We start from the raw sequence: 17723 nt of genomic DNA, 5'->3' as shown, positions 1-17723 counted from the left end.
GTAAAGGGAGGAAAATAACGTAAGATGTAGAAATGGTTCACTCTTTTGCTGTATCGACGTAGTATCATCATTGGACTTCAGCTGACCTACCGCCATGAATTATGGATATTGATTTACTGCATAACGAATTTGACTTACGCACTACCTTTATATCATGTAAAAACATTATAATTTTTATCATTGAATAAACGAAGGTAGCCGGAGGTTAAGAACAAAGGATCGCTGATCCAGGTTCTTGTCCAGCACTATAGCTGGACCCTCCAAAAAACCTTATTATCTATCTATCTATCTAAACCATCCGCTGTACAAACTGACATTATTATATTTTTTAATAATCCAATATGTGCCAAATTATAATCCGCTTTTGCGACACTCAATTAAACAATATAAAACAATGTTACCTCGTAGTAACTTAACCAGTGCTTTCTGTTCTGTTCCCATTCACGCTCCTCATAAATAATTCCCTTTTTATCCAAAACGAGAAGAAAGAACATTTGACTCGAGTGAAATTTGAACTTTATTTGTATCAAATGTGAAGAGTAATAATATTGCACTATCTCATGTTTTAAACAAATACATGAGAGGTGTATATTATACGTCCATATCGACCATTATATATTTATTTAATATTTTTAGCCCCGTACGAAGTACTGGGGGCTTATAAGATTAATATGCCGTTTGTAACATGTCGAATTGGAAGCAGCCAGTAAGGGCAAAGCATTTGGTTATGTTCATAGATGACAAATCCGCAATAAAAAAAATGTCCGTCCGTCCGTCCGTCCGTCCGTCCGTGACCCCTCTAGCTAGAGTAAATCACAACCTTTTTTTAAAATTCTTTTTTTCCCCGATTGGTATCGACAAAAGTAAGGTCAAGTTCGAAAATGGGCATGGTAGGGCCCTATAGGTGTTTTTCAGTCTTTCGACGATATCTACCGAAATGCGCACGCAATAGCTGCTTGTGATATATCAAATGAAAGGTATTGACGAGTAGAACAAAGTTGCTGAACATTGTTTTTGGGTAAGATGCAATGTGGGCTTGTTGGGAGGGCTCAAAGGTCGTTACTCGGCCCTAGGTGTTTTTTGCACATAAATCGAGTAAATCTCATCCGATTTTGCTAGTTTTAGTTTTTTATGGAAGGTAATTGAATACCGAAAAGAACGTGACGAAAAAAGTTTCAAATTAGGGCCCTTGGACTAAGGCCGCTACTCGGCCCTAAGTGTTTTTTGCACATAAATCGAGTAAATCTCATCCGATTTTGCTAGTTTTTGTTTCATTTGAGAGATAATTGAATGCCGAATAGAATGATGGCGAAAAAAGTTTCAAATTTGGGCCCTTGGACTAAGGCCGCTACTCGGCCCTACGTGTTTTTTGCACATAAATCGAGTAAATCTCATCCGATTTTGCTAGATTTAGTTTTTTATGGAGTCTAATTGAATACCGAAAAGAACGTGACGAAAAAAGTTTCAAATTTGGGCCCTTGCACTAAGGCCGCTACTCGGCCCTAAGTGCTTTTTGCACATAAATCGAGTAAATCTCAACCGATTTTGATAGTTTTTGTTTCATTTGAGAGGTAATTGAATACCCAATGGAAAGTTGGCAAAAAATTTTGGGTTTCTAAAATAATGTCGTAAATTGTTGGTTTTATTTGAAAGGTACTTCGTACGGGCTTTCGTAATTGCGCTATGCGCAATTTAAAAAATGAACAGTTTCAGTAAATTTGACAATGCGCAACTTGACTTGCATTTTGGTAACAGACGCATTAGAGGGTTGTAGACGTATTAGGGTTCCGGGCTTATTAGGGCTACGGACGTATAATGGTTGCGAACGAAATAAAATTACGGGTTGTACGGGGCTAAGTCGCAGCAAACGCTCCGACTGTTCTGATGCCTTGTTTATATGAATTTGAATTGCAAATGAGGCCCCGTCTGTATACATTCATATATCGTTGAGAGCGCTGTACTTAAGCCCTGGAAATATTTTAAAATGAATTTATTTTCAATGGTAAATAAAAGCCGTTCTTTATTCCTCTGTCATTTTATATGTGTGTGTATGTCTGTGTGGGAGAGCTGGAGTCAGTGTGTACGCGACCCGGTACAAAAAACCATTATAAATATTTTATATACACATAAGTAAAGTGGCGGCCTAGAGCAAAATGGTCTTACATTGTACATTTTTCTGAAAAGTTGGATGTGTGAAAAGTCTTCACACAACGAAAAACCATTTCTTTTTTGTTCTGCTTGTTGTTCAAAGTTCAATTTCACGGTTGTCTGATTCTTAAGTTAGACCGTCTCGTGGAAATGAAGGCAAGATGTGAAAGTAAATTCTCATGGACATGTTTTTGCACAGGCTTCCCAAATGGCGTTATGATCTGATGCACCATATACGGTAGATTTTGAATGAGAGCAAGGAATTTTGGTAAAACTCATATTGTTTCTTTCCTATTCGTTTCGAGTGTTAAGCCAGTTTGTACAAGAAAGGTTCAAGTTTCTTCTGACAAAACACCCGGCCGGATTGTACAAGAAGATTCTTTTGAAAAACAGCAGACCGAAATCGGACGCATTTTCCATTGGAAGCCAAAACCACTTTGAAAAAATTCTTCGAAGTTTGTGTGGCTAGTGGAAGGTGATCAAAAACCGAAAACATGCACTTTTCTCGAGGGGGAAAAAACACGAGCGAATGGTGGGACAGTGTTAAACGAAAAAAGGCGAATAATGAGCGAATGAAGGCGAGTAATGGGCGAATGGCCGAACGGTGGGACAAGATTTTCCATTGTTGTTTTCCCCCTCGACTTTTCTTACAAAAATTTCTACAGTTACACGAGCCGTACAGGGTCATGTGGGGTGGTGTCACTCTTTGGAATGATAATAAACGAATACTAGAAAAAATTAGAAAGGTAATTGCATGTACTTTCGGGGAAAATAATAGGGTCTTGTGGGTGTTTGGAAGCATCTACGATGAAATATGAAAAGTTGAAATGTTTAAGTACTAGATGCTCCAAACTTCCGTAAGACTTTACTTGCCCTGAAAGTACATGCAATTCCCTTTCTAATGTCACCCCACACGACCATGTACGTTTCGTGTACCTCGAGAAATTTTCGTAAGAAATGTGTAAGTTTTCAGTCTTTTTCGGTTGAAAATTTCAACTGCACATGTATCAGTGTGGATGAATTTTAAACCCAGTAAGACTCTGTTTGCCCCGAAAGTACATGCAATTATATTTCTAATGACACGCCACACGACCCTGTACGGCTCGTGTAACAGGAGACATTTTTGTAAGAAAAGTGCATGTTTTCTTTTTTTGATCACCTTACACTAGCCACACATGCTTCAAAAGAATTTTTTCAAAGTTTTTTTTTTAATTCCAATTGAAAATGCACCCGATTTCGGCTGTTTTTCAGAAGAATCCCTCACAAGGAAGATTTAAGTTGTTTCTTTTCACCCAATTGTAAGGCTAGTTTGTCCAAGGAAACATTAACTGATGCAAGGCTACATGGGTGCAAATAGTCTTCCGGGTACAAATAGTCACTTCGACAATGGTGAAACAATGAAAAGAAACAATTTCTTGTGCAGCAAGGTTTGTAATTAATTTTTTATGGAAAAAGTAGATAATGCAGGGGCCACTGAAAACCCTGTGTCCAAAGTGAGGTCCGGAGCATGTTAAAGTGTTTTTCGGTAGAGTTTAGTGTCCTGATGAAGAAAAGTTAGGGTGCCAGGCTGAGTTCCTGGGCAATAACTTTTGGCGGCGGCTCAAAGCCGAAAATCCGTGTCTTTTCACGATTTTCATTAAATATCACGAGAAGATAAAAAGATAAAAAATTAGTTTCTTCGGGAAAAATGTAGAGTTTTAAATTCTGAACAACATTGCCGAATACAAAAAGGCACCCTAACTTTTCTTCATTAGGGGCCATTCATAAAGTACGCACGCCCAAAAAGGCTGTTTTCAGACACCCCCCTAACCCCCCGGAAAGTTTCTGCACGCTTTTGAAACACCACCCTCCCCCCTACATAAAGTGCGCACAAAATATTCAACAATTACAAAAAAATCTACAGTTTTTGGCCGAATTACAAATGTGACCAGAACTTATTAGTTACAAACGAGTTGTAGATATGCGAAGGTTTTCAATAGAAACAATACCTTTTGTATTTGATGGACGGATTGAAGTTAGCAGATATCAACGACATCGAATCTTACAGTTCATTGTTTATTACGTTGGCGTACAATAATCTCGAGTTGCTGGACAACCACTAAAAGACTAAGGTCTACGATTTCAAACGCCCATCAGTACAAAGCAAATTAGTGGCACGAACTTGCTCGTGCGGTCGTTATTTTAGTTCCGTCTCGTCAATGAAAAGCCATTTGAAACAAAATTTTTCATGTAAAAAAGGGGTAGAAAAAATCAAACCAAAGAAAATACTCGGGCAACGGGAAGACGGGAAGACGAAAAGTTGGCACTGATAAGCTACGATATTGAGGAGGACGTGGAATGGGTCTACGATGTAGATGTTGAAGATGCTGATGAGAGTTTTTTCGAAGAACCCGAGGCCCCTTTGAACAAGGTATACGACATACCAACAGTTTTGAATCCCATATGGGAGGATATTTAAAATGTTTTTATCGATTTCTCAATAAATTTGCTTTATTAAAAACTTGAAAAGAGTACACACGCTTTTGGCTTACCCCCCACTCCCCTTCGCACTATTTCGCACGCTTTTGCTCTACACCCCCCTCCCCCCTTAGAGCGTGCGTACTTTATGAATGGCCCCTTAGGACACTAAACTCTACCGAAAAACACTTTAACATGCTCCGGACCTCACTTTGGACACAGGGTTTTCAGTAGCCCCTAGACTAAGAGCCAGAACTTCCCTTGCAGGAAAACGAGTCAGACTTTGGTAGCGTGGGAGAACTGATCGGTTTCACTTTATATACAAATAAATTAGGAAGCAAAAACATTTATGTTTACGTATAACATTGTCATAGAGTAAACCTCCTCGTTTATAACGACCAAAATGAAATTTCTTTTAAATTTTATTCATTTTCCGATGGGAACTCCAATGGGTGTACCAATAATACCGTTTGTCGACTGTTGAGCAACTATTTGGCATCGAAACATTCCTCCGGCGAATCCTGTTGCTTGTGATCTTAACGCTAAGAGACAAAGGCGTTTTGAAAACCCTTTCTCTAAATAAAAACAAAATTATTCCGAAATCCAACTCACCTACTACTAGCTGGTTTCCTGTTGTGTAAGTAAACGTTTGTCCCGAGCACGCATATGTAGGATTTGGATCATTATAAGTTCCAGTCCAAGACATTTCCACTCGATCAACGCAATTATTCTTTGAAAATTTGAAACGGTTTAATTTCGATCCTCCCTAAAAATCGGTTCGTTAAACTAACTTGAGGTAAACGCATATCGAAACAATTCAATCGAATGAAACAATTTGCTGGAGCGACAGCACGCCATCGACAGTTTCTACCCGATGGATATAGCTGATTCGTTCCATATCCTGGCGAAAATATGTCGTATGTCTGGCCCAGAACCATATTTTGCTGATAGTCACAGCCCGTGTACTGACCGATTACAACAGTGAAAAGGACTGGCGAATAGTTATTTTAATGATTCACTTTAAAAAGAAAGGATTTGATTTTTCACTCTTTCTTACCTGCTATCAGTACTAAATGCTTGATCATTTTAACAAATTAACAGCTGTCGAATAGGAAACAATTTAGTCGAATGTACAATATTAACACAGCGCAGAGTAGTCAGTTTTGGTATTTAACGCAGTCCAATAACTGAAAGAGACAATTTTTAGTTTGTTTGCATTTCCACTAACGACATTCGATTTAGGCCCAGAAGTTAAAGCATTTCGTAAATTAACTCTCATTTTGATGAACTGCAATGAATATTACTGCCATTACAATGGCTACCCTTTCTCAGGCAGCATCAGTTTAATTTTAGAATCTCATTTATTACTTCAAAAGTTTCAACAAACATTTTACTACATACGATTCCACCTAGCAGAGTTCATCGTTCACATGACAATACGTTTGTTCCAATTAACTGACTGTAAACATGAATTTTCACTGATCGAACGAACACGGTCTCATCCATAGAGATCGGTTTTCATATGAATAATGATGAGGTTATGTCTCTATGGATGGAATTTGACAATTTGTATAGCCATTAGAGGCCTAATTAAATGACGAGGCAGACACGCACACAGGCTTCATTGATGTTCCCTTTACCTCTTAAACACTTACCAAGCTACTGACTAAATTGATTGCATAAAATACACAGTGGTGCATGCACCACACTTAGATGTACAGCACTGACTTACATTCTTTTCAATTCTAAAAATTACTTTCAGATACGAGTTCCATAATTCCAAGCTGTTTGTTTTTTATTTTTCCAAGTTTAGTTATTGTTAAGAAACGCAGACATAAATTCAATTTATAAATAGTAAACGTCAATAACGTTATTGACTTAGGTGGTTCTTGCAGGTACTTGAGATAATAATTAATTTATTTAAATTCAGACAAACATCAACACTAGACGATAATAATTGTAAACCATTTCCAATTTTGGTGCATTTTTAAACAAAATTGTTATGCATACTACGTACATGAAGCGATAGATGAGCTGTTTTTAGAAATCAACAAAACAAAATATTCATTTTGCTAGGCTCTGGGGCTCTACGGTATCATGTTGTAATGCCAGTCAAATGAAACCTAAATTTCTTTCAATTGATACCAAAGGCTATAATTTTTCGCTCATATCTGAATTAAAAAAACACTTTGCTCACTAGGCCCGAGGGAAATGAGTCATTACTTCATTAACATGAACGTTAATAGCACACTATGTCATATGTGAATATGGCCAATATTAATAACTCGAGTCTATATTACACACAATGAGTGAAACGATCAGCTTATCGGTATTATAATGTTGGACTTATAAACTCTAGCTAAATAGGTTTGTTCCAAGGCCATTTGAATTATCAAACTTCTGTCAAATTTCATCCACAGACAACATAACCTACACGACTTTTCATACAAAATTATGTAGGTTATGTTGCATATGGATGAAATCGTCGTCGTTCGTGTTGTCAAAGTTCATTTTTACAGCTACTTGGAACAAACCTGTAATAATGACGTGACGCATAACGCACACTATGACAGAAATATGGTTCGATATATGACCCTGAAAAACTACATTAAATGTTGATGTATTCACGCCAATGCAATAACGCAATAAGTAATTCTTTGGAATTTTTTTATTGTACTAAGTGTGGAGTTTGCAGTTCGAGCCTGAGGCCGAAGGACGTAATCTACTGTTAAAATGTCATTATTCATAGTCAATCACTTTATCAAAATCCTTTCGCCAATTGTGTCAGAAAGAGACCAACTCGGACTACACTTTAGATAGACTAAAAATGTATCATTTAAGGGACATTAATTTAGATTGTATTTGATCTGCTCATCAGAACTCATTCCCTTTACCTTGTACAAAAGTCATTTGCATGATCATACGAGGTCCAATGATCGTAAATATTTCAAACATTTTTTTTTTACACAAAGTCATTGAACCACAAGTTTCTATCAATGAACGAACAGGTCCATTAACTCGGCAGTCACGAATGTCTCTTAAGTTTCGCTTGGTAAAAGTCAAAAGTGTAAACTTGTCAAGTCAATTTGAGGAAAAGTAATTCACCAAATTCCAAAGCAGATCCTAAAGCACATCCTTTAATACCATATGCATTTACTGTTACATCTCGTGATTACTACAAATTAATGTTCTCTGTTTAAATCCATTCAACAATGGGAGGAATGTTTTATCACACAAAATTAAATATCCCATTAGTGGCATTATTTATTACTCGCGTGATTCCATTAGTTTGATCATCGTGCATATATACATTATAAGAGTAGAGTCGTACGCGAATAAGATGATTTATAGTAGCAGCTTGGTATGGTGAACTGGTTCTTTTTTCATGGGTGGAGCCAAGATTTATAGCACATCTCTTCCGAATTTTTTTTCATTGCTGATTATGTTAACGATTTTCAAATAAAAAATAATAATTAATCCAGTGTCTATAAAAGCTCTTGATTTCGGATGTAAAATGTGGAACTGCCAAACTGGGTCACCAGGTCAAATGTTATTTTTAGAGAGCAGACCATCTGACAAAGAAAATTTAACAGTCTAGTTTTCGTGTGAATTTTGTTGATCCGAGGTTCGTTAATATACTTCATGTAGCTGTAACATATTTTTCTTCACTAAAAGTTCGTTGTAAGGGAGTCATGCCATTTAAGTATTATTGACTCAATTTCCGAGGGTACAGTGAGTAAAGTTACTGTACCAGTGCAGCGCCATCAATACTATTATAACGGTTTACTCATTTCAGCGTTAAATTCTAAATAAGAAAATGCAAAAATCAATTTAATCCACCAAATTGAATATTGCAATTGGATAAAAAATAGTAAAAATAATCGCATTTCAAATGAATCATTTTACGATTTCCTATTAAATTACAACATTCGATGACATAAAACTTTCTCATTGACATGGCCTGTACTGGAGCACAACGTTCACTCAGTAAATGTTTTCCTTGTAAGCGAGCGAAACGCTAAAAACCCATTTAATACACCTAGAAAATCCAGCATCGTAAATAGTAACATAGAAACCCCATAATGAAACTAGTGTAAAATCTTCATCGTTCCGTTTATGTATACGATACGAACGAAGAGGTAACAGCTCTTTGTGCTATTACGTCGTCGATTATTGAAGGTATATTGAGATTATAATCAACGCTGTCGAATAACTTTAAAACAAGTTAATATCTGAAATACACTTAGAATTGTACCATATTGTGTACTATATACACATCGGAGAACCATGGAATTTGTGCCACCAATATCCAATGAAGTAAAGTTTATAACAATTTTCAACCCAATTGGGAGTGCTTTACTTAAGAATGATTTGCCGAAGTCGATTAAATTACTCCGATTGTATGGTATAGACGTACCTACAGCTAAAGTTTTATGAGTTTTCAGATTTTCATTTCGATGCCACGAATAGATACCGATAATAATGTGATGATGAAGCAGAAAATTTTTGTTTGAGAAAATGTATTTGATGATTACCCCACGACGAATGAGGGCTTAATAATCGCAAAGGTGATATCGTAAATTTAAATTCTTATTAACTTAATACAGTCAGAGGCAATGAAATTTCAGCATGAATTCGCTTCAGCTGTTTTTCAGCTGATCAAACACACATATAAGACTGTTTATACTTGAAGCTGCTACAGACACGCTCGTGGTAGTGGTAAAACCGAATAAACAGTTTTGATTGTTTGTGTGGATCAGCTGAAAAACAGCTGCAGTAAATTCATACTGAAATTTCACTGTCTCTAACTGTATGAAATTTCATCACGGAGCTTCCCATTGGTGCAAACGAGACAATAAATTATTTAAACGTTACTGTATTTTTTGTAACATGTATTAAAGTATTTTAGATAGATGGCATGGTAGGTTCTTTTGTTTAAATTGTTTTGACTGTAAAAGGAAATTTAAATCGTCAGTGCGTTCTCTCGTTTTGTTGAAGAAAAAAAGATCTCAGTTCAACTCTGACCACTTCTTAAGGCTATCAATGGTGTTTGGGGAGTTCCAAAACAATTGAATTAACTCTGACTCCCAGTTGACCGAATGGTGCCTTTGAAAAGAAAAGCTTTTGCAGATAAGAACTATTTATTGAAATCCCATTTAAAAGCACCTTGAACCGTTCTTAGACTTAGTGTCTTCACGTTCTTATGTTTTGTTAGTTATTAGTGAAGTAATAGAAAATGTGTACTAAAGAAATTACAAAATGACTTAGTCATATGCTTTCAACAAAGATGATGAAAATAAACAATTGAAGTAATCAAATAACCAAACAGAGGCCCCCGTGCGTGTTCTACCACGGTAGAACGGCTACTTAAAAAAAAAAAAAAAAAAATCAAATAAGTAACATAGTTAATCATATAATAAGGCGATATTGTTTGCCGCCTAAAATAGTAGATTATTGACATATGAGGGAAAGCATCGAGGCTTGAAGAGATTTCCACTCGATGTCAATGCGCTGTTTTATAGGTTTGTTCCAAGGTCATTTCGAAAAATGTAAAAATAACATTTGTTGACATTTATGTTATGTTCGTCTTTGTTCGGGTTTACAGTTATTTATAACAAACAAAGCACCTAGCAGGGTAATAGAGATTTTTACACGTCCAATATAGCAGTATTTTGATACCATTAATACCATTAGCAGACTTAATGGTAATTTTGCAATGACATTAAGAAAATAGGTATGGAAATATTCACATACTTCGATTAAAGTACTATTTTATTTTTTTCTATTACCCTGCTAGGTGCTTTGTAACAAACCTAGAGTAGGAGAGAAAATATATGAATGAGAATGATAAATTTCAAATAATGTTGTTTATAACTAAGTGCTAAGACAATCTTGGGAAACATTGCGCGTATCCAATAAAATAGAGACATGTAAGCAGCGAGTATTTTTGTATTGGACGTTTAAAATGTTAAAGAAAACAATTTGCTTAATTGAATAGATTTGGGAAGATTTCCTGATGAAATCGTATTCATTGTTGGATAAAACTTTATAGGAAAATTAACGGACTTCTTTTGATTATTTCCATTTGATCCTATCAATTAGGAAATTAAAAGCAATCCATGCCCAACAAAGTACAATAAAAAAATTATGGCTTACGATTCATTAAATCAAGAGTTATCTCTTTGCGCATTTTAATAGCCGAGGATGATAATAACTTGAAAATGAAGTTCAATTATTAAACCCAATTACGCGAAAAATTTTATTTTTGTGTCATTTAGAATGCATCAAATTGATGAAGATATAATTTCTTTTGCCGCTCGTTTTTACGAATTCGGGGGGAGCGGTGAAACATGGAAATCACATTAAAATTCACTGTGCCCAACCGATGCAAGTAAACTCAATTTTTTTTCGAAACGCCTTCAGGCGAGGTAAAGAAGTTTTTATTCATTTTGTATAAAATATATTGGAAACGCAGCTATACTATCGTTCGAACATGATGGATATGTACATACATTGCATGGTGTGTACGGTGTACCGAAAAAAAGGAGGAAAATCTAGAAAATCCTGCAGATAACACATTTTATAGCAAATTGAAATTTTATGTTCTGACATGATTGAAAGCTGCATAAGACTTCGATATTTTCACATTATTGTAGATGTGGGAGCTTTATAGATCACATCGAAAATCAGATGAAAGATTTTTCCATCTTTTTTCCGTGTTACATCACGTTTGGTGAAAATCATTTAAATGAATTTTTGAACTTTTTTATAACTAAAATAAACTTCAACAAATCGTAAAAAAAACAAAAACACAAAAATTGATAATATGCTTGAAGCATCGTTCGTTCGTTCTCTTGCAGTTTCTTTTCGATTTTTTTTTTAAATTTTTATTTGAAACACACAGTTCGTTATAGAGTTTGGTGAGTGGGAAAATTTTCTTAGCGGGAAATGTACACTAATGACAATAAAATCGATGAGAAAAGTGTGTAATACTTCGATATAATAGTAAAACATACAGTTAACAGCACTCAGCCACAATTCCAATTGCACACTTGAGATTTATGAAGTTTTTATCCATTCCATTTTGTAGCTAAATTTTAGCACAAAAAAGCACTTATACTCCTCGTTTTAATGAACAATGTGTTCTGGAATGCATTGAAAAGTTGTAAATGGAATTCCAAAGTTTTGTAACCCGAAAAATACAATTAGGGGATCCGAATATTACAGTGAAAGATGCCATTTTTCTTGTGCACTTCCTTCGTGTGGTGGATTGTTAAGGAAAAACTTTTGGAAAGGTTTATGAGAACTTTACTCAAGTTATTTATTCATTGGAGTGGCTAGTTTTTGCGTTGAATATTCAGTTCGGTATTGATATTACATCATCGATATTTTTGTCCATACTGTTTCACTAGGTCCCACCTGTTGGGTGGGTCAGATCCCTTGACTGGAATAAAAAAAAGTTGTTGAAAATCGGTTGAACTTTGTTCCAGTTATCGTGTTAGCAAAGAGCAGAAAAGGCTTCTTTCGAGAACTACTACCATATGGTTGAACCGATACCGCCAATTTACGAACTTGACCTGAGGATTTCGATGCTTCGTCGAATAAAAAAAAGTTTTTGAAAATCGGTTGAACTTTGCTCCAGTTATCGTGTTAACGTTAACATAACAAAGAGCAGAAAAGGCTTCTTTCGAGAACTACCACCAGATGGTTGCACCGATACCACCCATTATCGAACTTGACCTGAGGATTTCAATACTTCGTCGAATAAAAAAAAGTTTTTGAAAATCGGTTGAACTTTGTTCCAATTATTGTGTTAACATAACAAAGAGCAGAAAAGGCTTCCAGGGCGGCATGTGATTTTTCTTCAGAAAATAGTGAAAAAGTGATCAAATTTTCCGAAAATAGTTGGTATTCTCACTATCGATTGATTTATAAAAAGTGACCGAATAGTGAACAAAAACCAGCTCTAAAACGTGAATTTCAAGCACACACTTTTGCTTTCTACTAAGAAAGAGTAAAGTACACTTTAGCGCTTGTTAGCAGCAGGCGGGAGGTTTAAAAATCTTGAAAAAGAAGCACGAAATTCGATTATGATTTATTGGTTACTTTATTGAGACAAAGCCTTTTTCTTTATCACAAAGTGTGATTGGGAGATCAGAAAATAATAATAAACTTAGTTTTGACGATTTGACTAAGAACTTATTGTTATCTGATTACTTGTATTTGTCCCTTAAACTGACATGACTCACAAAATGCAACTTTATTTTTACAAACGTTTTTTTAGAGCAAATATATCTACGAGACGATGAGTTATCAAAATAACTCCATAATACTTAAAACTCAACGGCACATGTTTAAACAGACACTTTTATTAAATCGATAATATCTGAATGTACCATAAAGGAAGTAAAGGAAGGTGATCAAAATTTTAGAATTGTTTATGGGAAAAATAAAATATCGAAGTTATTTCTCGCTTATCTCATCAAACTGAAAGATTGCTAAAAACAAGAGTGACTAGTCCTTTAAAATTGTTTACCTTCGCTTGATTCAAATAGTACATTACTTACCAATGGAACAAATGCTGGAAATGGCACTGCTTGTGCGGATTTTGGCGATCGAATCGTAGCCGAGGTTGGTAAACACACAAGAATTGCCATTTACACCATTTATTCCATTGCCAACTTGGCAATGCCAAGTAAGGTATTTTACTCAAAAACTTGATTTAAAATTTAAATATAATTTTACCTCACGTTCCTTTTTTGAACATGATTCCTCGATAGATTAGGTTTTTCAATTGTTATACGTACATCGGTTTTCCACATTTAGTTTAGTTATCCGTAGATACACTTTTTTAGTCGAAGCCGAGGTCGAAGCTTGTGCGGGTAAAAGCAAAATAAAATCTGGTTTTTGACAGTTGAAATTCAATTGTCAAAAACTAGACTCGATCATTTTATTTTGCTTTAATTTTATTCCGAAAACGTACGAGTAGAGCCGTAGCTGGCACAGCAGAACATAGCTCATTTGAGAGGTATTTCAATTCATTATAAAGTAATAGAAGCATTGGAAGCAGAAACTAAGTTTTGTATTGTCAAGGTCCAAAAATAGGGCGAACCTTTGAGCATTTTTAAGGATAAAAAAATCCCTCCCAAAAGCTGATTTTCACTGTTCCTCTATTTTGAATGTGTTTTGTGTTAAATACAATTGAATTTATGTCAAAAAATCGCATCAGCTGGAGGTTTTTTAGGAGATGATTTTCTCCATTCATGTATAGTCACCCTATTTTTGAACCTTGTCAACACAAAAACTTAAAATGTTTTAAATTTCTGCTTCTGAATATATTTTTGTTTGAATGTCGTATGGGGATGAAGACATCTAGATTGCGTTCACAATAAAATCTGTAGGATACTGGTCGTCTTACCAGTCCCAGAACACAGCTACCTTAGGCTACTTTCTGTTCGACTAAAAAAAATTCTCAGCGAATTTTATTTTCACATGGGATAAGTGGGCTACCGTAAACTACTCTACGACTAAAAAACAGAAAAACTGAGTTGCCCTAATACGTAGGAAAATCGGAAAATTTTCATATAAGGTAACTGACTGAAAGTTGACCTAATTTGACAAATCTCAAACACATTGAATCGTGAGTTGTCCTATCTACACAAAAGTCATAGGACATATCACGGTTTATTGAATGTTGAGTTGACCGATAATTTTTTCTTCATACAAATTTACACGGAAAACTTAAGATCACTTTTCCACTAGGTCAACTTTCAGTCAGTTACCTTACTACGTACATCTTTGCGCCGCAGGCAAATTTTGTGATGTCTTTGTGTAATAAATATTTAGTTGGAACAAGAAATGGTTCCGATTTTCAATACTTTTTCCGAAATAGTTAGAAATAGTTAGAAAAGTAAAAAAACAAAAAAAAGTAAGTCACTATCGCTTCTTTAAAAAAAAGTCAGAATTAGTGAGAAAAGTAAGTCACATGCCGCCCTGGGCTTCTTTCGAGAACTACTACCAGATGGTTGAACCGATACCACCCATTTTCAAACTTGACCTAAGGATTTCAATACTTCATCGAATAAAAATAGTTATTTGTGTATCTGTTTTGGACGATTGTTTTTAGGCAATTTCGCGAGTTGTAGCCCGAACGAAGTGAGGGCTACATGCGAAAGTGCCTAAAATCAATCGTCCAAAACAGATACTCAAAAAATTTTTCATGTAAGGGGTCGAAAACCCGAGAAAAATCTCGAAACTCCCTCATTTTCGGCCCCGACACATGAAATAGTTATTTGTGTATCTGTTTTGGACGATTGTTTTTAGGCAATTTCGCTTGTTGTAGCCCGAACGAAGTGAGGGCTACATGCGAAAGTGCCTAAAATCGATCGTCCAAAACAGATACTCAAAAAAATTTTCATGTAAGGGGTCGAAAACCTGAGAAAAATATCGAAACTCCCTCATTTTCGGCCCCGACACATGAAAAAAGTTTTTTTATGCCAAATACTGCGAAAGTTTGTATTTTCGGTCCTCAAATGGTGACCGAAAGTAAAAAAATTCAGGCCTTGGGCCGAAAGTAAATGTCACTGTCATCATTTTACTTTCGCCCCGTGGGTTTGCGTATTTGCGGGCCGAAAGTAAATGTCACTGTCGTCATCATTTTACTTTCGGTCCTCATATGTCTCGAAAACACATGGTCACTTGATTGAAAGTACGCATTGAGTGTAGTGTTGTGTTGACGATAGCCAAATGTTTTGTGAGCAAGTGAATGTATGTTTACAGTAATTTCATTTGTTAAATTGTTTTTATTTTTATACCAGGGGGCTGCCGCCCTTGGACCCCCGCGCTTTTCGGCATTTTGGTGTTTCTACAGCAAATAACTCAACAGTTTAATTAAAATTATGTTTTGTTTCGGACCGAAAATACAAATCTTCCGCAGTATTTGGCATAAAAAATAGTATGCATCACTCGGGGCAAAAGTAAAAAAATTCAAATCGTGTGATTGCCGCCCTTGCCTGCGGCGCGGGCTGCAATCTTCACACGTTTGAATTTTTTTACTTTCGCCCCTTGTTATGCAAAATACTATTTCATTACGCCAACTACGAAAGTTGTAATTTTCGCTTCCCGAATGAGATGCGAAAGTATAAAAATTCAACTCTCAGTTAGCCACGACATCACAAGAGGTGCGAAAATACTTTCGCCTCCCAACAGAGAAGCGAAAATACTTTCGCCCCTCAAACGAGGATGCGAAAGTAAATGACAGCAACAACATGTGTTCCGTCTGGTGTCGTTGTGATCACTGTGATTGTTGTGATAGAAAAGAACGTTGCCAATAATTTATAAATTTTTCTTTTACCAGGGACCCCCGCATATTTCAGCTTATTTCGGTAAATTTCATCAGTTGGAACATTATAAGGAAGCTCAAATTACAATTTTCGTAGTTGTTGTAATGAAACGTTGTGTGGATCACATGGCACGACGTAAAAAATTCAACCTGTGCGATTGCCGCCCTGGCCTTCGGCCACGGGCTGCAAACTTCGCACACGGTTGAATTTTTTTACTTTCGTCCCTTGTGATCCAAATAACCATTGAAAATCCGTTGTGATTTACTTAAGTGATCGTGTTAACAAGGAGCAGAAAATTGTTACATTTAACGTTTTTTCATCACATTTCCATACATTTTTAATCATAGTGAACGTGTTACGTGCAGTGTATTTGTTTCTGTAAAACCCATGACTTACAGTCAAGGGAATTACATCCATGAAATTGAACTAGGCCCCACCTGTTGGGTGGGTCAGATCCCTTGACTGTTTGTCTGAGCTTCTCAATAGTATTTTTATTGACAATGATTTATTGATTTATTTCAATGAAATGTAATTTTGTATGTTGATTGCCACAAAAACGCATTTAGAAGAAGAACTACTAGAACGGTCTAATAAATCTCTCATTGATGATTTAATTTTGTTTAGTTTCACTGAAAATCTTCGAAACTATGTATATAAAATGTCCCGGTAAAAAATGACGTATGTTTTCAATAACATTTAAACTCGTGTCTATTGCGGCCCTCGCTTCGCTCTGGCCCCAAACTACACACTCGTTAATTTTTGTTCTATTTATTCGGTTTTGTTTACAAGGCAAAATCACATAACAAGAAAAATACTATTGAAATAGATACAAAAATTCTGTTAGCAACATCAGCTTGTTCGTTAGACCAACATAATCTATCTTAGAACCTAACCTCAGGAATTGATTCCATTCTCCACCAGGGCCGGACTGGCTCCCAAAAGGCGCACTTGTGCGATGAGCCAAAAGGCGCAAGAAACGGCAAGAAACGAAAACTTATTATTTAGAAAGAATGTAAGCATATGCTTCCTTTCAGCTGTTACTTGCACAAATACTATATATTATTTCGGATACAGTTTGTTATGCTACAGTTGAAATTGTTGAAAGTACTAAATTGTATACTAGGCGAGCAGAGCGAGCGATTTTTTTTTTAATGAACCGCTCAAAGCTGAAATTTTATTGAAAACTTGCTTTGGAGTACAATTAAATTATTAGAAAATTTTTTAGTATTCCTGTGAAGAATCGCCAATATCAAATCACAAAAAAAAGAAATTGCCAAGAAAAATCGACAAATAAGGAAACGTCAGAAAAGAGAATAAACGCTAAGAAATGTGAAAAAAGCTACGAATGGAAAATTTGTCTTTCTAGCGTTTCTTCACACTTTGACGATTTTTTCTGGTGATGTAACAAATAAATAAAAAATGGTCAATCGACAAACGCAAAAAAAATCGTCGAGGTGTGAAAAAATACCAAAGTGATTTTTTTTATCTTAACGTTTCTTCTCACTTTAACATATTTTATTCATTTACAAAACGTAAGCGTTTAGTGCGATCCTAGCAATTTTATCCTTCTACGAAATGTAATATAAAGGCACATCGTGCAGGGCTTATTATTGGGAATTTCAGTTCTCAAAATTCTAAAAATTCTTAAAAAATTCTAAAAATTCTCAAAATTCTTTAAAATTCTTAAAAAATTCTTAAAATTCTTAAAAATTCTTAAAAATTCTTAAAAAATTCTTATAGGACATATGAAAGGTAATATTTGAACGAGTGTAAATA

The 17723-nt window shown here is 35.5% G+C and overlaps 1 protein-coding gene and 1 long non-coding RNA gene across 2 annotated transcripts; one reads left to right on the top strand and one right to left on the bottom strand.

Moving 5' to 3' along the window:
* The first annotated feature begins 3606 nt into the window (after window positions 1-3606).
* LOC119081996 lies at window positions 3607-17416 on the top strand. The gene is made up of 3 exons (XR_005088557.1): window positions 3607-3719; window positions 4440-4446; window positions 17402-17416. It is a non-coding gene; the product is annotated as an uncharacterized LOC119081996 (long non-coding RNA).
* Window positions 4928-5768, bottom strand: LOC119081992. The gene is made up of 4 exons (XM_037191312.1): window positions 5663-5768; window positions 5397-5596; window positions 5218-5335; window positions 4928-5147 (listed from the first exon to the last, which is right to left on the bottom strand). Exons 1-4 carry the CDS (start codon window positions 5688-5690, stop codon window positions 5032-5034), a joined length of 462 nt encoding a protein of 153 aa, XP_037047207.1. The 5' UTR covers window positions 5691-5768; the 3' UTR covers window positions 4928-5031.
* Window positions 17417-17723: the final 307 nt, after the last annotated feature.

This window comes from Bradysia coprophila, unplaced genomic scaffold, assembly GCF_014529535.1.
Source record: "Bradysia coprophila strain Holo2 unplaced genomic scaffold, BU_Bcop_v1 contig_373, whole genome shotgun sequence".
In the NCBI taxonomy this organism is placed as follows: Eukaryota; Metazoa; Arthropoda; class Insecta; order Diptera; family Sciaridae; genus Bradysia; species Bradysia coprophila.
This window is presented reverse-complemented; position numbering and strand designations above follow the sequence as displayed.